This window comes from Neoarius graeffei, chromosome 3, assembly GCF_027579695.1.
Source record: "Neoarius graeffei isolate fNeoGra1 chromosome 3, fNeoGra1.pri, whole genome shotgun sequence".
In the NCBI taxonomy this organism is placed as follows: Eukaryota; Metazoa; Chordata; class Actinopteri; order Siluriformes; family Ariidae; genus Neoarius; species Neoarius graeffei.
Window position 1 is genome coordinate 78,601,226 of NC_083571.1, and position 24,510 is coordinate 78,625,735.

At 44.9% G+C, this 24,510-nt stretch overlaps 1 protein-coding gene across 1 annotated transcript in view; it reads left to right on the plus strand.

Moving 5' to 3' along the window:
• Window positions 1–24,510, plus strand: part of scfd2 (sec1 family domain containing 2) — a 417,589-nt gene that overhangs the window by 50,106 nt on the left and 342,973 nt on the right. The window contains exon 3 of the mRNA XM_060917394.1: window positions 13,247–13,374. Coding sequence (XP_060773377.1) covers window positions 13,247–13,374 — 128 coding nt within the window. The remainder of the gene's footprint in view (window positions 1–13,246; window positions 13,375–24,510) is intronic.

Sequence of the window (24,510 nt, forward strand, 5' to 3'; positions counted from 1 at the left end):
TGTCTTCCGCATCCTTCTCTACCACACCTTCCACTTTCATGTCCTCTCTCACCACATCCATGTATCTCCTCTTTGGCCTTCCTCGTTTTCGTTTGCCTGGCAGCTCCATCCTCAACATTCTCCTTCCAACATGCTCTGCATCTCTTCTCAGGATGTGCCCATACCATCTCAGTCTCATCTCTCTTAGCTTAATTCCCAAGCTCTCCACATGTGCTGTCCCTCTGATGTGCTCGTTCCTTATCCTGTCCAACCTCCCATCGCAAACCTTAACATCCTCAACTCCGCCACCTCCAACTTTGCCTCCTGTCTCTTCGTTAAGGGTACGGTCTCCAATCCATACATCACAGCTGGTCTCACTACTGTCTTATACATCTTACCTTTCACTTTTGCTGGGACTTTCCCATCACAAATGACTCCCGAAATCCTTCTCCAACTGCTCCACCCTGCCTGCACTCTCTTTCTCACCTCACTATCGCAGCCCCCATTTTCCTGCACAGTTGACCCCAGGTACTTGAATTCACCAACTTTCTTTACATCTACTCCTTGCATCTTCACCAGACACTCATCCCCATTCTCATTGATGCACATGCATTCTGTTTTGCTACTGCTCACCTTCATTCCTCTTCGTTCCAATGCATCCCTCCATCTCTCCAAACCCAACTCAACCTCCTTTCTACTTTCACCACATATCACAATATCATCCGCAAACATCATGTTCCATGGCGACTCTCGCCTCACTTCGTCCGTCAAGCTATCCATCACTATGGCAAACAAGAAAGGACTCAAAGCAGATCCTTGATGGAGTCCCACCTTCACCTTGAACCATTCAGTCGTTCCAACTGCACACCTCACTGCTGTTTCACTGTTCTCATACAGGTCTTGCACCACTCTAATATACTTCTCATTCACTCCACTCTTTCTCATACAATACCATAACTCATCTCTCGGCACTCTATCGTATGCCTTCTCCAGGTCTACAAACACACAGTGTAGCTTTCTCTGGCCTTTTCTGTACTTCTCCATTAACATCCTTAAAGCAAAAATTGCATCCGACGTGCTCTTTGGACCATGTGATCCAAATACAGAATATTACGTCAGCTTTCTAAAATTTAAGCCGTTTCTTCAGTCTTTGATTGGTAATATCTCAAGAACGGATAAACATTTTAATTCTGTAAAAAGCACGTTGTTTAGCATTCAATTCTAAAGTCAGCGAGAGCAGTTTCAAGCAGTTTGGACTGAATTGAAATTTTCACCTGATATGCCTAGTTCTTGTCCTGTCTGTCGGACCGGAGTAGAGATTCTTTACAAAGAGAAGTCGTCTCCGGATCACCTTGATCCCTATCTGTGGTGAATTTGTGGTGTGGTTTGTACTGTGTTTGGGGATTTAGGAATGGGCCGTGCAGTATAAACAGCAATCGGGTGATAAATATTGTTGTGTATATATTGTAAAATAGCCCTTGTGTGTCCTGAACCCGGTTTGCACCCCAGGAACCCTGGATGTCCCCTCATTACCCCCTGCTCCAGCTGAAGCTCCGTCACAGTTCAGTTATGATTTGTGAATGAGTGTGATCACTCCGTGGACGTGTGTGTATGTGCATGCGTAGGTTGAAGGTTTGAGGGGTTTCAGAAATATTTACTCAGTTAAATCTCATTCTTGACTGCTCCGTCATGGATTTCCAGGAAGAGTTCAACTGCCCCCCCCACCCCACACGCATTTTCTCTCTCTCTCTCTCTCTCTCTCTCTCTCTCATACACATACACAAACAGATGAACGAGGGGCAAAATTAAGAAAGAACGAAAAGGGTGGAAATTTTGACTCAGCATTTTGATGTTTTCACAGAAAACAGTTTTCACATCACGCTCTCTTTCTCCACACACACACACACACACACACACACACACACACACACACTTGTGCATTTCCTCACTTATCCCCATGGCTGGTCCGTATAGCCTTGGGGGGGAACCTTAGAAAGAAATGGGGGATGGAAGGAGGGAGGAGGACAGATTTTTTGGGAGGTAAATTGGAACCATACTGCGTTGCCTCTGGACCCCTCGCCTTCCTGGAAAACGTGCACGGATCCACATCCATGCACATACACCCAGGGTCCAGTCTTAACTCTCTGGTATTTGAACCATGCTGACTATGTATACATCTGTGTGTGACATGCAAAACCATTTACGCTGGACACCGCAACACTTACACACATGGATGCTATGCGCTTACCAGCTTACACAGACAGTTAATTCAGTTAAAGTGGTTAGGAGTTGTGTGTGTGTGTGTGTGTGTGGGGGGGGGGGGGGGTTGCAGAAGCTTCATCCCTTTTCGTCCTCTCTTCACAGAGTAAAGGCCGAGTCAGCTGACACTTCTCAAAATCTTCTCTTGTGTAGGTTGACAAAGGACAAAAAACAAGCCCGGATCCAAACCGCTCGGCTTTTGTCCCTCTGTCTCTTGCTTTTTTAGCCTCGTTTTTTGGGAGTGATGGAGTTTGGTGGAGTCAGGGTCTTTCTGCCAGGACCCCGTCTGGAACATATTACAGCTGAGATTCAACACATGGCAACAGTTAAAGAGAGAGAGAGAGAGAGAGAGAGAATGGGGGGAGAAAAAGAAAAACATAGCAGATTCAACATTTGGGCCGTGTGTCAGTGAGACGCCCCCACATGCGCCAGTCGCCTTCGTCCTTCTCATGATGGTTTTTTTTTCCCCTTCTTGTTCTCTTGCTTTCCTGCCCTCCATTTGACATCACACACCCTCACTTTTTCTCCCAACTTCATACATTTGGTTGAGTTGTTATTCTCGTTTTCACAATCTCTCTCTCGCACATTCTCTAAAATGCTGTGTACTGCTATATGACACGCTATAGGGATGAGAAGGAGGACATCAGGCGTTGATTTGCTTGTGTCCACGTGCTCAAATCTTCCCATCTACAGTATACTACATCTGTAAATTGCAGCTGACTAGGCTGTAATATGTTATACACTGTTTAGTTCGCAACATATAGAGATCTTGCATGTGACGTCACAGCCGATCCAGATTGTGACAGACGCCATCTTGTCGGTCAAACGCCATATTTCCACCTTCTACTTCTACCTTTTCTTCTGGAAAACCCTACTATATACAATTCTACTACAACGGCTGCGGCTACAAGCTCTCCCTACCTGTGCATGTTTTTTATGTTTTTTGTGTGTATTTTTGCGTGTTGTTCGTCTGTACCGGACTTCAATATCCACTACAACCTTATGGACTTACTGGACATTGGTTTCCAGCAGAAAATGACAGTTTGTAGCGATTTCCATCGCATGCACAACATTCCGGACGAGATAGCGAGACCAGCGGGGTCTCCGTGGATTGTTATCGGGTCTGGCAGGCGAAGGAGGCGTCGTCGGGAGAGGAAGCAAAAGCGAGGCTGCAGGCAGAGCCGGCCTGTTGACTAAGCTCAGAAAACAGCCACTCAAATCTCCACTGCCAAGCCTCTACCTCTCCAACGCCAGATCCATGGTAAACAAGACGGACAATTTGTACCTTATTCTATTCTATAATCGGCTGGTCAGTGCTATACTAGATACTACTGATATATCTAGTATCAGTACTAGTAATACTTAAGTGACTTACCCGTCCAATGAGGATTGTTATTTTCTTGTTTACAAGATGCCACATCTGAGGGCGGCTGACAAATCCTGAATTTCTGTAAAGATAACTGTCCAGAGATTTATAAGCACACAGTGCTTCACCACTGAACAGCGAGGGAAAGTTAATGAGGTAATTATACACGCCTGGGTATTCCACCTCTGGCAGTTCAATATCCACTGACACGGTCGTGAAAACTACGTCCGGTAAGCGATAAGGGTCACTAATCTGTAGGTCGTTTATTTTAGACATATATCTAGTTATCTGTTCGTTAGAAAAATGAGCCATGTAGTCCGTCGGTTGAAATTTATCCATTTTGTACACGAGTGCAGCAGTATTCAGCTGTGTTTTTTACCGACAAGATGGCGGCTGTGTACTTTCCGGTCACGTGACTGCAAGATCTCTATAAAAATAAAAACACCTTCACATACATACATACACACACACACACACACACACACACACACACACGCGCACTTACTTAAATATGTTTTTCCTCTTATTCCGTTCTCGGAATGGCTGAAATGACCCTTGGCCATAGGTGAGTTCATGACTGATAGCCAGTGTGCTATGCGTTACTGCACTGTGAGGGTGCAGGGCTTTTTAGGAGACGTGCTGATTTGTTGGTTAGACCCCCACCACCACCCCACACAGAATAGCATATTATTCATATCGGGCACTTCGAAGATGTTTAATTTCCCCCAATCCTTTTCGTGGGACCAGAAATTAGGAACGTGAGGCTTGGAAAATCAGCACAAGGACATTTAATAAAACAGTGAAGAGTTAAGTAGAAGTGATCACGTACCTTTTAGCATTTAGGTTGCAGCTTGACGAGAGGACAGTATGATACCGATATATATGCATTAAAATACACTTCTGATTATCGTCAGATGTCGGTGGTTATAGAAGTCCATTGTTATTTGCTGTAAAATTGGCGGAAAGTGGAAATTTTGCTTTGTATCAGTCAGTCAATTTTCCAACCCTTAACACTGAAAAAAAAAAAAGTAAAAAAAATATATATAATTCCTCTTTTCGAACAACATCTCAACAAAACATAAACCAGAAGGGCACTCGGAGAGCTCAGACCTCCACCAAGGACAACAGTCGACTCTTCTATGATGTGCAAATCTGTAACCGCAACCACTTTATACTGTATGTCTGAATATATTTCCAAAATTATTAGCATTCTGTGCCTACGCGTGTATCCCAAAGGATTACAGGTACCTGTGAACGTAGATCGTGATGTAGACTCATCGTATTTCTACATTGACTGTATTTTTGTCACTACCGAACCTTACTGCCATCTATTGCCATGTGTTTTTTTTTTTTTTAAGATGTACGCCATTGTTGAGTGCAGACTTCCCATCCATTCCATCCATCCGTTATCTGTAGCTGCTTATCCTGTGCAGGGTCACAGGCAAGCTGGAGCCTATCCCAGCTGACTATGGGCAAGAGGCGGGGTACACCCTGGACAAGTTGCCAGATCATCGCAGGACAAACAACCATTCACACTCACATTCACACCTACGGTCAATTTAGAGCCACCAATTAGCCTAACCTGCATGTCTTTGGACTGTGGGGGAAACCGGAGCACCCGGAGGAAACCCACACGGACATGGGGAGAACATGCAAACTCCTCACAGAAAGGCTCTCGTTGGCTGCTGGGCTCGAACCCAGAACCTTCTTGCTGTGAGGCGACAGTGCGAATCACTACACAACTGTACTGCCTGAGTGCAGACTTCCCTCAAGGCCAAATGCTGTGTCTTGCAGCGTTTGCCAAAGTGAAACTAAATTCGTGGATCTGCCTTGTAACGGATTCTTCCTTGGCTCATGCTACACCCTTCCACCAAGTTTCTTGGAAATCAGGTTGGTAGGTTTTGCACAATCTTGCATATAGACAGACGGACAAATTAACAAACCACACCAAAACCACAGGCTGCATCCGAATTCTCAGTACGTACTAACGCTGGTTAAGTACCTACTATACCCGACTGTAACTGTAGTACATTCAAGTAGTAAGGATGCAATTAGGATGTACTCTATTACCGTCTTACCTGTCCTCTGACTCAGATGTTCACGGATGACGTATACCCATGCGTGCCATGAAGGGGAAAATATAATATTTGTCTTTCGACAACGGCAGAAATGTTTAAACAATTCCTGATACATCTGTATACCACTGCAACACCTGGCTTTGCTTCAGACAGCCATCTTCTTTCTATATTTCCCAGGGGAATTCTTCTTATTCTTCATTGATTATTCACAGTGTAATGTAGCGTAGCATAATCATCCCACTATTATTAGCTGCTACTGAGTATTCAGACACCATATAGCAGGGCTTTCCCTATAAAAAACTATCAGAGCGGTGCTACTGATGCAGAGCCAGCCTCGAGGGCCCTGAAGGCTGCTGGGGGGTCTGGGGGCATGCTCCCCCGGGAAAGTTTTGAAATAAGAGACTTCAAATGGTGCATTCTGGTGGCATCCAGGGCTGATTTCGGCACAATTCAACATTATTAAGTTAGCTCTTTTTTACCTTGTCAAATATGCAAGGGACAAAATTAGATTCGAAATGTAAACACTTCGGAGTGGACCTTCATTTTCCAATTCCAGGATGCCAGGAACAGAATCGAGGTCAAATCATGCAACAGCACCATCTAGCGACCAATGCCGACAAAGTGGTTTTATGTATGGTTGTTAATAGCAGTCAGTGCACGCAGCGAAACCTTTTATTTTCACTTCTGGGTTGAGTACCAGGATAGCCTAGGCATGCATAGAGAGATAGATATTTGATTGTCATTGCACATTACTATACAACGAAACATTGTTTGAGGGCTCAAATCACAGAAGCATTAATAATATGTTCAATTTATATAGCGCCTTTCTCAAAACCCAAGGTCGCTTTACAATAATAGGCAGAAAAAAGAAAAGGAAAAAAATCCACCAAATAGAGGTCAGGATATCATTCCAGTGGTGTAGCAGCCACAGTCCCACAAAAACAAGTCCCACAGCTCCAGCACAGCCGCCGTGACGCCGCCAGCAACATCGCTCGGAACACCACGCCATGGATCGACAAAGCGAGCACAGAAGCACCGCCACGCAAAGCGCTGGTACGTCCCAAACCGCCTGCACAGCCGCCGCGACGCCACCAAGCAACATCGCTCGGAACATCACGCCAAGCACTAAAGCACAGAGCGCTGGACAACCACGATGTTAAAATGAGCAACGAGCTCACTGCAGTCCATAGCTGGGAGCACAGGCATCACCCACGGCGAACCAAGGCCTGGAGGGAACCGACGCCCAAAACTGGGTCCGGAGCTACACCACAACTGGCGGACAAAAACACTCAAACAAACATCAAACACAGAAAAAAGAAAAAAATTAAAATAAAAAAAGGAGAGAAAATTATATATATATATATATATATATATATATATATATATATATATATATATATATATATAAGCAGCATACTGGCATATAAGCAGTAGTATAAATTGCAGTATGTAATTATTCACTGTAGGTCTATGGACAAACTATTGAACATCATGGATGATGCCAGTCACCCTCTGCACACCGTCATCAGCAACCAGAGGAGCCTGTTCAGTGACAGAATGCTCCTTCCCAAGTGCAGGACGAACAGACTCAAAAACTCCTTTGTCCCTCACGCCATCAGACTGTACAACTCCTCTCTGGGGGGGAGGAGGGGTAACAGGAGGACAGGAAGGAGCAGTAGCCTAGCCTAGCCTGACAAAAAGCAAATACTGGACAATGTGCAATACCTCTCCTGCTGGACTTTTTTTTTTCTTTTCCCATATCTTATTCTTTTTTTTTATACACTATATTGCTAAAAGTATTCGCTCACCTGCCTTGACTCACATATGAGCTTAAGTGACATCCCATTCCTAAGCCATAGGGTTCAATATGACGTCGGTCCACCCTTTGCAGCTAGAACAGCTTCAACTCTTCTGGGAAGGCTGTCCACAAGGTTTAGGAGTGTGTTTATGGGAATTTTTGACCATTCTTCCAGAAGCGCATTTGTGAGGTCACACACTGATGTTGGACGAGAAGGCCTGGCTCTCGGTCTCCGCTCTAATTCATCCCAAAGGTGTTCTATCGGGTTGAGGTCAGGACTCTGTGCAGGCCAGTCAAGTTCATCCACACCAGACTCGGTCATCCATGTCTTTATGGACCTTGCTTTGTGCACTGGTGCACAGTCATGTTGGAAGAGGAAGGGGCCAGCTCCAAACTGTTCCCACAAAGTTGGGAGCATGGAATTGTCCAAAATGTCTTGGTATGCTGAAGCATTCAGAGTTCCTTTCACTGGAACTAAGGGGCCAAGCCCAGCTCCTGAAAAACAACCCCACACCATAATCCCCCCTCCACCAAACTTTACACTTGGCACAATGCAGTCAGACAAGTACCGTTCTCCTGGCAACTGCCAAACCCAGACTCATCCATCAGATTGCCAGATGGAGAAGCGCGATTCGTCACTCCAGAGAACGCGTCTCCACTGCTCTAGAGTCCAGTGGCGGCGTGCTTTACACCACTGCATCCGACGCTTTGCATTGCACTTGGTGATGTATGGCTTGGATGCAGCTGCTCGACCATGGAAACCCATTCCATGAAGCTCTCTGCGCACTGTTCTTGAGCTAATCTGAAGGCCACATGAAGTATGGAGGTCTGTAGTGATTGACTCTGCAGAAAGTTGGCGACCTCTTCACACTATGCGCATCAGCATCCGCTGACCCCGCTCCGTCAGTTTACGTGGCCTACCACTTCGTGGCTGAGTTGCTGTCGTTCCCAAACACTTCCATTTTCTTATAATACAGCTGACAGTTGACTGTGGAATATTTAGGAGCGAGGAAATTTCATGACTGGATTTGTTGCACAGGTGGCATCCTATCACAGTTCCACGCTGGAATTCACTGAGCTCCTGAGAGCGACCCATTCTTTCACAAATGTTTGTAAAAACAGTCTGCATGCCTAGGTGCTTGATTTTATACACCTGTGGCCATGGAAGTGATTGGAACACCTGATTCCGATAATTTGGATGGGTGAGCAAATACTTTTGGCAATATAGTGTATTTGTATTTGTAAATACTTAATTTATCTAGAAGTTTTCTCCATTTTCTTTTCTCTGTTTATCCTCTAATGATGCTGCTAGAATTTTAATTCCCCTGAGGGAACCCGCCCAAAGGGATCAATAAAGTTCTATCTAATCTAATCTAAGGTGCAGAGTGAGAGTCCAAGTCCGGATCAGGCCTCCAGCAGAGCTTTTACAGCCCTGGGGAAGAAGCTATTTTGGTGTCTTGCTGTTTGTGACTTTATGATGCTAAGCCTGCCAGAGGGAAGAGTGTCAAAAAGACATTGTCCGGGGCGAGCAAGGTCAGTCCTAATCTTTTGTGGCTCGGTTTCTCAGCCTGGCAGAGTAGATCTGTTCCAGGGATTGGAGAGGGGTACCAATGATTTTAGATGCAGTCCTGATGATCCGCTGCAGATCTTTCTTCTCCTCAGAGGTGTAGCTGGAGAACCACACTATGCGTTCATAGCTCAGAACACTTTGTATGGTGCACTGGTAGAAGTTGGCGAGGTGCTTCTGTGAGAGCCCAGTTTTCCTCCGGGATCACAGGAAGACTGTCCTCTCTTGCCCCTTTTCCACCAAAGCCGTTCCAGGGCTGGTTCGGGGCCAGTGCTTAGTTTGGAACCGGGTTTTCTGTTTCCACTGACAAAGAACTGGCTCTGGGGCCAGAAAAAGCGGTTCCAGGCTAGCACCAACTCTCTGCTGGGCCAGAGGAAAGAACCGCTTACGTCAGCGGGGGGGGGCGGAGTTGTTAAGACCAACAACAATAACAAGACCGCGAAAGATCACTATTTTTAAGCGACGAGAAGCAGCAGCTGTACAAACGCGAAGTCATCCATTATTATTGTTGTTGCTGCTGCTTCTTCCGCATTGTTTTTGCTTCGATATTCGCGCCAAGGTTTATGCAAACGTAGCGACGTAACTGACGTATACAGCGGCGTAATGACGTGGCTCCCCTTAGCACCGCGAGCTATGGAAAAGCAAACTGGTTCTCAGCTGGCTCGCAAGTTGAACGAATTGTGAACCAGCACCAGCACTGGCCCCGAACCAGCCCTGGAACTGATTTGGTGGAAAAGAGGCAACATAGGTGTCAGGGTTCTCCAGGTGAGTCAGTACAGTGTGGAGCATGAGGAAGATGGTGTCCTCAGCGCACCTGTTGGTTTTGTAGGCAAACTGGTACTGGTCCAGGTCAGCAGGGACGGAGGCTTTGATGTAGTTCATCACCAGTCTTTCGAAGCATTTCATGATTAGGCCAAACAAAATAATATGTGTTTCCGGTTACCTGACCGACCCTGTAAAAACACTGCGACCCTTCAACTGTTTATGACCACGATAAACAAACTATTTCTCGTGCCCGACCCTACCTGCTTGGCAGCCACCTGGCAAGTCAAACGAGAACCATTAGGGCGTGTCATATAAACTACTCGGCATTTGCCGAAAGACATGAGGCCCGTCAGGAGTAAATTGACAACCAACATGCACCTCCCTCTACTCCAGCCCTTTCAAACCAGCACGGGCACGGCCTGGTAGGACGGTGCCTCAGCCAGTCATTCGCCACCATGCAAGCGCTGCTCAGCGACTTAAGTTTTGATTTGATCCATGGCTCCAGCCCACCTTTAAACGTTTATAACTCGGACACCGAAGGTCGCAGCAAAGCCAAATTCCGTAGGCATTTCTAGACAGGGGTCACCGTTAGATGCAATCGAATACATAGCTGAACAATGCTGCGTATTCTTGCTAGTCTTACAATGATGATTATCTTAGATTTTTAAGTCGAAAAACTGGCCACCCTTGTGTTCATGCCTCGAAGGGTCGGATGTAAATGACTGCTTGCACACGCGCAGTATATTTCATCGATTCTTCCGGGTGCCTATAAAATGGAAGTTCGCCTCGGAACAAAAAGCGACACAGTGGACAGAAATGTTTGCTTGTCAAATCAGCCTATTGCAATGCAAAAGATATTCACAACAATTTAAAAATATTTCCAAATGAAGAACTATAGAGTAACTACAACATTGTTTCCTACAACAAATCACACAGTTCTGACGTTCTGGGATCAGTTGCAAACGTTTAACGAGTATTTTGCAAAAAAAGTTTTCAAAGGAAACGTCTCACTTTTTCCTACCTAGCCTAGAAAATTTGTTGTAAACTTTTGGGATAAGCAAATTTTTTTTCCCCTACCTACCTACCCTATTTTGAAAACCCAGGAAACACGTATATATTATTTTGTTTGGCCTTATCGGTGTTAGCGCAACAGGCCGATAATCATTCAAGCATGTGGCTGCTGAGCGCTTTGGGACAGGGATGATGGTTACAACTTTAAAGCAGGAGAGGACTATGGCCTCCTTCAGTGACTTGTTGAATATGTCAGTGAAAACAGCCGCCAGTTGGTGTGCACATGCTTTTAGAGCACGTCCTGGGACCCCGTCCGGACCAGTCGCCTTCCTGCCATTGATGTTGAGCAGGGCCTGCTTAACCTGGTACTGGTGCAATACCACTGGATGTCTCTCTTTCTGAGCGTGGCTGGAAGTGTGTGAAGGACGTTGACTGTGGGTGAGGGATGCTGCGGAATGCCTCATATATTTACAATATCTTCCTATTTCTATAGTTATCACTCATTTTCAGAGGGGAATAGGAGATATTTAGGTGCAGAAAGTACTCTGCATTATTCAATTCATGTTTTTTTTGGTGTGCCAGTGACGGTACGATGCTGACGTCGCACAGCACGGCAGAGTGCCACATATCCACACTTTGGAGAAAGCCCTGATACGTTCTGCTTTTGCGTACTAATAGTATGGAAGTATAACTATTCAGATGCCTCCTTGTCAGGGGTAAATACACAAAAAATTTTTCGTAGCATCTCATCTCATTATCTGTAGCCGCTTTATCCTGTTCTACAGGGTCGCAGGCAAGCTGGAGCCTATCCCAGCTGACTACGGGCGAAAGGCGGGGTACACCCTGGACAAGTCGCCAGGTCATCACAGGGCTGACACATAAACACAGACAACCATTCACACTCACATTCACACCTACGGTCAATTTAGAGTCACCAGTTAACCTAACCTGCATGTCTTTGGACTGTGGGGGAAACCAGAGCACCCGGAGGAAACCCATGCAGACACGGGGAGAACATGCAAACTCCACACAGAAAGGCCCTCACCGGCCACGGGGCTCGAACCCGGACCTTCTTGCTGTGAGGCGACAGCGCTAACCACTACACCACCGTGCCGCCTTTTCGTAGCATTTACAAAAAAATTTATGTTTAAACTACTGTGATTTCCCTAGCTGCTGATGCTTGCTTTGTGTCTGAATGACCTCTTTTGTTGCTTGATGTAGGAAAATGTTTCTGAATAAACCCTTATACATATTGAGTATAAATACACAGCTGATTATCGGAAATCGCACGCACGGATTAGTCGAGAAATTCGGACTATTTCTCGATAATCACCTCGAGCGACTCGACAAAATGTCTGCCGATCGCGTCGTCGCTGTAAGTGAGGAAGACCTACAGACTGTGAAAGAAAATCCCGTTCCTAAAAGCACTAAAGATGCTACCAAGTTTGGACTAAAACTATTCACAGGTAAGCTGGGATTGGGATTTATTTTTTATCGATTTCAGAACAAAGTATTTTAATGTGACTCAGCGTAGATAAGTGACACAAGTCTGTGCTACACTGTTATTACATTTCCATGCTGCTTTTGAAGTTTGAAATAATTTTTTTAAAATACTTTTTTAATAATCACCCGTGTATTTATACTAAAACAATTATCAGGCTCAGTGAATATCGGTGAATAATAACCTTGACGACTTCTTGAATAATTGTTAAATATATTGTGCTGTATTTTTTTTTTTATTGCTCTCTCTAAAAAAAAAAAACAAAACTAATTTTGCAGTGAGTCTATTTAGTGAGTAATAAGACCTGTAAGATTGAACCTTCCTGGTAAGTTATTAAAAAGATTCCTGCATGAGGATTCCAGCAAAAGGTCAACAACAATAAAGCAGCGCTGCACTGTATAAATAAATAAAACAACCCCGAACAGTCGAAAGCAAAAAATATAGGAAGTTTATAGACTGTGCAGCCCTCATCCTTAAAGCATTAAGTCTAGCCTGAGGAAGCTTAAACAAGAGCGGCTGTGAATCTTCACGTCATCTGATCATGTAAATAAAACTAAACGGCAGTAATCAGCCTTAGTGTTAAAAGGAAATGATGAGGTGAGGCATGGTCGGCTGTTGTTTCTCGCCCGAATTGGGAATCTCATGGAGATTAAATAGAAGGATGGTTCCGAAACGCGGGACAGATGAAGACGGCGTGTCTGCTCTGGACGTGTCTTTGGGTAAATGGGGAACTATAGTGTCGCATTGTACCGAATCAAATAATCATCTTCGGCCAATCATATCATCCAGAGCTGTGAGCCAACCCCACACTGGCTTCGTAATCCACTGCACAATGAAAGTGTGTTCGTTCCAGAGCTGAGTCAGAGTTATTACTGACCCATGTTCACCCACAATTGACCTCTTGTGACCTTCTGCTCAACAGGTCTGCCGGAGCGCGGTTGCTATGGGAGACGATGCTCGTCGCTAAGCAAAAGGAGGCGGTGATGGAGGTGAGGAGGCAGCTTGTGGAGGCAGCCAGCAAAGAGAACCTGCCAATCAAAATGAGTCTGGGTACGCCCACTGTGTACACACACACACACATTATATATATATATATATATATATATATATATATATATATATACTACCGTTCAAAAGTTTGGGGTCACTTTGAAATGTCCTTATTTTTGAAAGAAAAGCACTGTTCTTTTCAATGAAGATCACTTTAAACTAATCAGAAATCCACTCTATACATTGCTAATGTGGTAAATGACTATTCTAGCTGCAAATGTCTGGTTTTTGGTGCAATATCTACATAGGTGTATAGAGGCCCATTTCCAGCAACTAAGACTACGTTCAGACTGCACCCTGAAACGACCCATATCCGATTTTTTTGCCCATATGCGACCTGTATCCGATTTGTTATTGACAATCTGAACCACACCGATCCGATTTTTTTCACATGCGACCCAGGCCGCTTGGATATGTGGTCCTAATTCCGATGCATATCTGTTATTTTCACATGCGACTGCAGTCTGACCGGACAGGTCGCATTCATGCGACCTACACGTCATCAACAAGAGACAAACGTTACTATTCTGCGTTGGCTAATCCCGCGTCTTTGGTGGAAAACAACAACATTTATACAGTTTTCAGAATTTAAATAGACTTTTATAGAATTGATCAAGCTAATGATGGATTTGGTAGGGACCTGGATGTTGATCTGTTAGCCTGATTAAATAAAACAGTTTCTATAACTGATTTATAACTTAAACCATCCTGTATTACAAGATTATAAGATTGTTCTGGAAATTTCCAGTAATTTGACACCTTCGGTCTCATTAGTCTGCTGCCCACATTAATCAGATTATTGTGTGAGTTCCGCCGCCACCACAAAAACCACATCGCCAGTTCTCACCTCATCTCCATGCTTTACTTGCAAACTTGAAGAGTGCGCTTTTTTTTGTTTACGTATTACGTAGATGTGCTTATATTACGTGTCAATTTGCGCATGCGGGACACTTTTGGGTCGTTTTCCGTTCAGATTGGAGATCGCATACAAGTCTCATATAATTGGTAATGTGAACGGCCTAACAAAAAAATCGGATTTCACAACAAATCAGATATGGGTCGTTTCAGGTTGCAGTCTGAACATAGTGTATCACTCCAGTGTTCTAATGGTACAATGTGTTTGCTCATTGCCTCAGAAGGCTAATGGATGATTAGAAAACCCTTGTACAATCATGTTAGCACAGCTGAAAACAGTTGAGCTCTTTAGAGAAGCTATAAAACTGACCTTCCTTTGAGCAGATTGAGTTTCTGGAGCATCACATTTGTGGGGTCGATTAAATGCTCAAAATGGCCAGAAAAATGTCTTGACTATATTTTCTATTCATTTTACAACTTATGGTGGGAAATAAAAGTGTGACTTTTCATGGAAAACACAAAATTGTCTGGGTGACCCCAAACTTTTGAACGGTAGTGTATATTTGTCTCGCTATCCTTGTGAGGACCTTCTACTGACATTATTGTCGTTAATTAATGCTGTGCCTGCACCTCAACCTAGCACTAACGTTAACCTCAGTAATGAAAAGGAAACTTTTTGGCTCGTTTTGTTTTGTTTAAAAACAGCAATTTCCTTATGGGGACCATCCAAATGTCCCCACAAGGTCGACATTGTCAGATTTTACTATCCTTGTAGGGACATTTGGTCCTCAGCAGGATATGCACGCGTGCGCGCACACATCCTGCTCAGTTTTAAGTTCCAATCCGACAGCATTAAGGTTTGATTAACACTTGAGCACCAGTACAGCACGACACACGTACAGCTTGGCTCTGTTAGCACGAGTTCAACAACCATAAATGTGTGGTGCTCTAATGGGCTTTTAATGAGTGCCATTTTGACAGTGAGCCCAAACCCCCCCCCCCCCCCCCCCCCCCCACACACACACACACACACACACACACAATATCAATTCATCTATTCTGATCCAGACGGATGACCATACGGAATAAACGCCCACATTAAAACTGATTTATTATTAGCAGTTTTATTTTTGTGATGTCGCACCAAGAAGATGGATCAAGAGAAGAAGCATGTTGTGAACAGACAGCTCAGAAGAGAAAAAGAGAAACTGTGTGTGTGTGTGTGTGTGTGTGTGTGTGTGTGTGTGTGTTTTTTTTTTGGGGGGGGGGTTGTAATGAAAGCAAGGCAGAAGAGCTGAGGAAAGATTGAGGCTTTGGGTAAAGACCCACAGCGCCTCCATCAGGTGTCGTTCAGTATTTATTATGTGTGTAAAGCACATGTGGCTGCAAAGGAAATCTGAAACACATGTTGGCACACACACTCTCACACACTCAAACATGTCCTATTGTTTGTAAGTTAAGCTGCGAGGGCAAAAATGAAGGTCAAAACTACTTTTATTTGTACAGAGAAAAGCTGGAGAAGCAGATTTCATCTACTCGCTTTCAAGCCCTTGCATAACACACACACACACATGCAGGAGCGTAGTCTCACCATGTACTTGCAGGCTTACTCACCCATAAGACCTTCTTTTTCATTCAGACTCTATGGACATGGATCATGGGCACTTACTGAAGCAGTCAGTCAACGTTCATGTGAACACCACAAACGATCTGCATGTGATCAAAGATTGTGATGATGTAAGCCAGCGTTAATCACTGCACAGCCTAAAACAAAGTGAAGAGGCTGCGATATCTTCTGAATTATGAATAGCTACTATCTAGCGGATTTTATATCTGTGACGAATCTCAGTCATCCAGGTACATACTGTAGTAATCTGTGGTTGGTTGAAGAGAGCAACTGGACTTGCTTGAAGATCATTGAAAACGTTTCGCCTCTCATCCTAAAGTATGCGGGAGTATGAGAGGACTTCCAGAAAACTGGCAGACATCTTAGCCAGAGAGGATCGTTCATTTTTGTCAACCTGGAACGACCATCATCGAAGAGAGGTGGGTGTCTATGACATCTTTTATCAGCCACCTACAATGCAGCCATCAGCATTCGGATTCGGATTCTATGATGATCCATGAGAGGATAAATACTGGATACTCCCTATTATAGCCCGGTCACACCGCCCGAACTTTGCTGGAGCGTTCCTTGAACGGTAGGGAGGGGGGGGCTGAATTTCGACAACGCTCGTCACCGCGCACAAAATGGGAAAAAAATCGAAAACACGGGCGTTGGCTTAGCTGTGCACCGCTGAAGCCGGCGTTGCTTTAGCGTTGGTTTAGCGGTAGCGAGCGTTGGTTTAGCGGTGACGTGAGCATTGGTATAGCGGCATTCTGCGCATGCGGGCTTTGGCTCGGCGGGGGTATAAAGTTGGTTTAGCGGCATACCGCTTGTGACTGCGGAGCTGAACGGATCGTTTTGATACAAGTTCTGATAGATTTTTGATAGAAGCTCCACCATCAGCTTGTCATACAGTCCATGTTCAGGCCTTCTCAGTATCCACTGTCTGACCCACACAACTCTGTCTCTCCTTCTTCTCTCTCTTCTCCTTCTGTCAACAACTTGTTGCAATCTGAGGAGGTTCTGATTCTGCTGCTGGACTAGTGCACCAATCATAGCAAGTCTCTCAGCATCCATGGTGATACAGTTTTACTGTAACTTTGAGCAGATTCGATATAGATGAGGTCTGAACTCAACGGCAGCTCGATTCCAAATGAGCTCCTGGTCCATTTCTCCCCGTATTTATAGCCAAATTCTGGTCCCGCTCCGACACCTCTATACCAACGCCAAACCAAAGTTCATTGCCGCCATGGATAGCTGCTTCAACGCCCGACACCGTTCCAGCAACCCCGTGCCCGCTCATAAAACGCTTGCAACCGCTCCACCGAAGTTTGTGCAACGTTTAATCGCCGCCCAGGCAACACTGGCGAAGCAGCGGTGGTCCAGCGTTCAAGATTTCTGCGTTGGCCTAGCGGACCCAAGCGTCCACGAACTTGCGTCTAGCGGTGCCAAACTTTGACTGGGCGTTGGTGGAGCGGGGGTGAACTTTGCTGGGGCGGAAAATTGCCCCTCCTCACCGCTCGCAATATTTTGTGCAGCTCAAAGCTTTCGGAGCGGTAGGAGGGCCCCTCGAGAAACATCAGCGGTGGCCGAGCGTATACGGTGTTGCTTTAACGGGGGCCAACTTTTGTTAAACGGTGGTGAACGGTTACGAGCGATGATGAATTTTTTTCACCGCTCCAGGAACGCTCCAGCAAAGTTCGGGCGGTGTGACCAGGCTATTAGTCAGACAGAACTGAGGAAGCCTTTAGGATGAGAGGTGAAACGTTTTCAAGAATCTTCAAGCAAGTCCAGTTGCTCTCTTCAACCAACCACAGGTGTCTAGTGGATTTTTGGAATAGAACGCAAGTAAGAGTCGATAACATAGTCATACGACGGACATCGTCATTCAGCGTACAGACTCGCAGCTACACGTAAACGCGAAACATGTCTTCAAGTGTGTTTCGAGCGAATATCATAAACCAGCTTCCAGCAACATTTCCATCCCAAGTACATTTACAAAACACCTAAAACTAGCCTTAAACTTTTATCGGAAATGGAGACGCTCCTCAGAACCTGTGTGGGGAAACGAGTATTTCACATGTACAGTATTTCTAAAGCACTCGCATCAGTCCGTTCCATAATCGCCCTTTCACAGACACACTAGCCGGGTTTCCACTAGTTTTGCGCAATACTAGAAGGAATATTTTTAAAATGTCACCAAAACACAATTGTGAATGCTCTCCATTTCCATTAAAGCTAGACGGCCTTTTGATTTCATAAAATCGGTGAAATTTAGTTCCCTCTGAAATGTGGTTATTGTGATACGTTTATTTCTGTAATATCTTTAAAAAAAAGGCCATTCTGTGGCTGCGAAGTTATTTAATTTGAAGGGATTCCTGAGCAAATAATGTGCATGAAATCGCTCGCTTCGCGCAGTTAAGCAGACAGAGGAAGTCCGTGTGCGCATGCGCAGGTTTACCTTCTTCATCTTTTGGGTTTTACGGCAGCTGGCAGCCACAGTGTTGCATTACTGCCATCTACAGGTTTACCCTGACCGTACACTGACAGTTCCATCATTCCGTCGCTAAACGAACAGCTGATCACACCGAGGTGCTCGCTGAGCGCCGATATTTATTAGTTTGGTCCTGCGTTTCCTTTCCTTCGCAACATAACGTCTTTTCTTCTCATTTTCCGTTACTGTAGTCGGTCTTTCACATTTTCATTCGCACACTCCCTGTTTTCTCTCCTGTTTCAAATCTGTATCCCACAATGCCTTGCGCGAACAGGGAAAGCCCACCATGTGATGCATGATGTAGTATCTTGTATTGCGTCATGGTGAAGCAGGAAAAAATAGCGGAGAATTTAGGGCCACGTGGCCCTTAATTAATTAATTAATTCATTCATTCATTCATTCATTCGTTGTTCTATTAGGGGAAAAAAATAACAAATAAAATCAGAAGTCTGTGATTTGATTTCAGTAGCTTTCGGTCCACTAAACAAAAATAACTGGGTGTCGGGGGAAATTCTTTTTATAACCTACACTTGGAAAAATCTGAAAGGCAGTCTACCTTTAAATGCAAAAATTGTGTTCCCATTTTAATTTTGAAAATATTGCTTTATCAGAACCGGTGAATGGAAACAAGGCTACTGTCTACACTTACGCTTTGCCGTTTTATGAGAATTTCGTTGCTTCTTTCTTTAACCAGGTAAAATATTATTGAGATTAATCTCATTTTCAAGACAGACCTGGCCATGAAGGCAGCATGCAGAGTTTCAACAAGTGAACAAACAACAAATAAATGCAATACAGTTCGCATAACAACACGAGTTTGAAAAATATTACTTATCTACAGCAATATTTACCGATGGACCTAAACTACTACAATGGACTTCTATGCGTATCCTTTAAAATTGATTTCAAATTCTTCCAGTAGAACCAGTTCAGTTCGTTTTAGGTTGACATTGAGTTACCGCCAACTGAAATCTGTTTTTTGAGTATAGGACATATTGACCATACCATAGAGATTTGTAAATAAAAGTGAACCAGTGACTCTGTCTACACGCATACAGTGATGGCCATTGAACTCATTTACTATAAAACAAGATATTGGCTCCAGCCAATGATCAATCATTGGATTTTTTAAAAAAATGAAACCAATCTGGCAACCCAGTCATTACCTGTCCTGGCCACTATCCCTCCAATGAAAAAATGTTCACAAGAGCAAGTATAGTGCAGCACAAATCCTGCCCCTGTGGAGTTCTGCTATTAGCTCTTGATGCAGTTCCTATTTTTGACCACTAGGTGCAATAATATTTCTCTGGACGCTAATGGCCCTTTTCCACTACCCTTTTTCAGCTCACTTCAGCTCGCTTCAGCTCACTTCAGCCCGACACGGCTCGCGTTTCGACTACCAAAAACCAGCACGACTCAGCTCGCTTCAGCCCTGCTTAGCCCCTAAAACTCGCACCGTTTTGGAGTGGGGCTGAAGCGAGCCAAGCCGTGCCGAGTGAGGTTGGGGGCGTGAGCAGACACTCCCCTGTGCACTGATTGGTGAGGAGGAGTGTCCTCACATGCCCACACACGCCCCGCGAGCGCGCTGGGATCTGTAAACACCGCAAACCCGGAAGAATAATAATTACGAATTACGAGAATTTCTGAAGCCTTATGCGCCTCGCCTCATCTATACGCTCTTGCCAGTATCTGTTGGCGTTGTCGGTGACAACAAGCCACAGCACCAAGACCAGCAACACTAACGACTCCATGTCCTCCATGTTTATTGTTTACTATCCGGGTCGTGAGACTACCGCTTAAAAGATCACTGAATCAGTGACATACAGAGCATCGTGGATGAGTTCGCGGAGCGCAAGGCTCGTCGTATGCCCTTCAAATAATGCGCGCAGTAGGCTATTGATGTTTTATTATGAGCCATGTACAGTATGTCGCCGAATGTTTTTTTGTTTCTGAGTTACATGTTCGTTTGAAGGACTTAATGTACAAAATAACATAGTTGCACCCCGTAGTGTTGAAATTGGTAAACACAGTGCATTCAGTGAGGTTTGCACCGCCCTCCTTTTATTTCTGACTCTTCCTGTCACCGTTGCAACCTCTGAGCGCTCATTCGTATGCCCTTCAAATAATGTGCGCAGTATAGGCTATTGATGTTTTATTATGAGCCATGTACAGTATCCTAATGTTTTTTGTTTCTGAGTTACATGTTCGTTTGAAGGACTTGATGTACTAAATAACATAGTTGCACCCGGTAGTGTTGAAATTGGTAAACACCGCAGTTGCGGACATTTTGTAGCCTAAAATTATGTTATGATAAGCTTTAATAAAGGGCCCGGTCATTTGCCCCGCCCCCGGCCCGGCTCTGACTTGTTCCGCCACTGTCACTGATGTCACTGTTTGCGCTGCTTAACGACATCACGTGACGTCCACCCACTTTCGCTAACTCCACCCAATGTGTCCACCCACTTCCAGCCAGCACGGTTCAGCGCGGTTGTAGTCGAAATGCAACTCCAACAGCCCCATTCAGCTCGACTCGGCACGGCACGGCTCAGCCGCGTTTGTAGTGGAAAAGCGGCATAAGGGTAGTGTTCATGCCCCATGATTGCGCAACATCTACGAATGTGAGCAAGTGAACGGAAAATTTTCCAGAGTTCCAAACGTTCGTTTTCCAGCACAAAATTAAATGTTACAGGAAACAAAAAAGTTTGTATCTGAGCAGCATATTCCATAAGAGAGCACTTTTCAGATTAAAAAAGAAAACATAATGAAGGCTGCTGGGTTTTGGTGCAAAATGAAGAAGCGAGTGTGACAGTCAAAGTGTCCAGAAGAACTGGGGCTGCTTCTGTAAGACGCTCAGTAAAACCTACAGCTCAGTTCCTTATCAAACTGCACTCACTGTACCTCAGACTATTTTATTTAATTTTTTTTTTAAAGCAAAGGGTTGTCTCACACCAAATATCGACTTTGTTTCATTTATTATGGCTTACTGCTGTTTATAGTATATATTTTTTTTTATGTTGAAACATTTTTCCCCTGTCCACACTAGGGATTTTGTACCGATACGAAACTACTTTCGTACCGCAACACCTGTCCACATTAGCAACTATACCGGTACTGTAGCGGTATAACTGTATCGGTACGAAACCCACAAATGTATGGGTTTCGTACCGGTACAGTATCAGTACTGTAGCGCTTCGCTGTAGTGTGGACAGATGAAGCGGCTCTGTATCGATACAAATATAATGCGCAAGCGCAATGAACCATTCCTACGTCTTCCGGGTTATTCATACAATACAATACAATACGCACGTGCTTTCCAGCTGTAAATAAAACGTCAAAAATGGCTCAAAACGACCGTGGAGCTACATGGAGCAAAGAAAGGGGGGAGAAAGGGGGAGGGAGGGAGGAAGAAAGGAGGAAGAGGGGAAAAGGGAGAGAAAGGGAGGGGAAGAGAAGGAAAGAGGGAGAAAGGGAGGGGAAGAGAAGGGAAGAGGGAGAAAGTGAGGGGGGGGGAGAAAGGGAGATTCGTTTTCTTATGCCGCTTTTCCACTACAAACGCGGCTGAGTCGGGCTGAGCCGTGCCGTGCTGAGTCGGGCTGAGCCGTGCCGTGCTGAGTCGGGCTGAGCGGGGCTGTTGGAGTTGCATTTCGACTACAACCGCGCTGAACTGTGCTGGCTGGAAGTGGGTGGGCACATTGGGTGGAGTTAGCGAAAGTGGGTGGACGTCACGTGATGTCGTTAAGCAGCGCAAACAGTGACATCAGTGAGCTTTTAAGCGGTAGTCTCACGACCCGAATAGTAAACAATAAACATGGAGGACATGGAGTCGTTAGTGTTGCTGGTCTTGGTGCTGTGGCTTGTTGTCACCGACAACGCCAACAGATACTGGCAAGAGCGTATAGATGAGGCGAGGCGCATAAGGCTTCAGAAATTCTCGTAATTCGTAATTCTTCTCCTTCCGGGTTTGCGGTGTTTACAGATCCCAGCGCGCTCGCGGGGCGTGTGTGGGCATGTGAGGACACTCCTCCTCACCAGTCAGTGCACAGGGGAGTGTCTGCTCACGCCCCCAGCCTCACTCGGCACGGCTTGGCTCGCTTCAGCCCCACTCCAAAACGGTGCGAGTTTTAGGGGCTAAGCAGGGCTGAAGCGAGCCGAGTCGTGCTGGTTTTTGGTAGTCGAAACGCGAGTCGTGTCGGGCTGAAGCGAGCTGAAGTGAGCTGAAAAAGGGTAGTGGAAAAGGGCCATTTGTTTCTTTCTCAACTGCCTCGCGCGTTTTATACGATTCGACTGAATAAATGACCACCAGAAATACAGACTGTACATTGACAACAAAAAGCACACACACGTTGTTTCATCCGCCATATTCTCGGAAGGAAGTTACTCAGTAACCACGGAAACGTTTCACGCACACGCGTTTCAACTTCCGTGAAAGAAAACCGCAAGCATTTCTCGCTAGTGTGGACAGATGCACTAAACTGTACCGGTATACTTTGTATCGATACAGTTATACCACTATCGTACCGGTATATATGTGAACACAGCATTCATTTCATAATTTTTCAGCTGTTTTTGGTCTACAGCATTTCTTTACGTGTGCCTAGGACTTTTGCACACTACTGTACTGTATGTTTCACTAGAAAGAGTTCATTAGGAGTTGTAGGGCTGGAAATGAGGACTTTGTGAAGATTAACCTGCTTTTATGGATGAACTGCCACTGTATGAAAGTGATTTTTTTTTTTTTTTGTTCAAAAGTATTTATTATAAATTAAGCTTGAATCTGTGCATTTGGTGATTGCTTGAATGCAGAGCTTGTTTTCAGTTCACATATTTTAGACCCTTATTGACCTGTTTTGGCCACTGTCCTGAGACTTCCAGTATAATTACCTCTACTGCCTGTGTTGGAGATTACGTTTCACCTCTGTTTGTTTGTTTGCTTGTTTGACTTTTTCCAACATAACAGATTTTAATGAAATTTTGAGGAAAGATGAGCCATTGACCAAGAAACAAATAATCAGATATTGATGTAAATCCAGATGTGTATGTCGAGCCAGGATTTTTTTTTTTTTTTTTTCCCAACGTCACTCAAAAATTAGTGAACAGATTTGGATGAAATTTGGTATACAGCTTTAGTATTATCCTAGATTCAAGTGATTTGATTATACATTGTACCATGTGCCCTACCTAGTCCCGGGTATGACGTTAAACTGTGAGTCTCAGGTCCAGGAGGACTTGAGTGTTGGGGAAAGTGGGGTTATCCCTGAATCACTCCCAGGTCTGCTGTGACCCGGACTGGTAGCACTTGCCTGGGTTCCAGCTATGGGTTAAATAGTACATCACCGATAAGGTGCTGGCAGCAGGGTGCTTTTTGGTGCAATGTGGCGGATGAACCCACCTGATGGCATGCAGAAGAGCCACTCAAATGACCAATGGATGGCATCACTCGGCAAGTCAGTTGTCACTGCGGGGCAGCTTCCATACCTGTTAGGTCTGTGGCACTTTTGTGCACCACTTGGCATCCGGTCTGGAGGTCCAGAGAGACAGCATGATGGGGGCACAGCATCATTTGTCTTACCTTACTGTGCAAGGCGCTTCATTAGGAGAAGTTGAAAATCAATACCATGAAAACAGAACTCCTGTACCAACCCTCACCTGAGCCACAGGCAAGGTCAAACAACATTGTTTTGGTCAATGGAACGCATCTTAGGAGTTCTGAGAGTTTCATCTACTTGGGCAGTGCAGTTACCGACACAAACTCACAAACTTGGAGGGAGACCTCTGGATTCAAGGTGCCACCAAAGCTTTTAGTGCATTACAAAAGCAACTATGGTCTCATCATAACATCAAGAGAACCACCAAGTTGAACGTATACAACGCCTCAGTCTTACCATCTCTGCTTTACACCACCGAATGCATGAAACATTTCAAGGAACTGACCAGGTTACTACTCCGACACCTGCGTCAAATCCTCAAAATAAGACGGCAGGACAAGGTCCCCAATGGAGAAGTCCTCAGGTGAGCCAATACAGTAAGCGTGTACAGAAGGCCTTATCACAGCCTCCCAACTTTGTTGGGCTGAACACATCTGGCGCATGCCTGACACGTGACCACCCAAAGCCGTTTTCTACAGAGAACCGAGCCGAGGAAAGAGGAGACAAGGAGGACAGAAACTGAGGTACAAAGACGT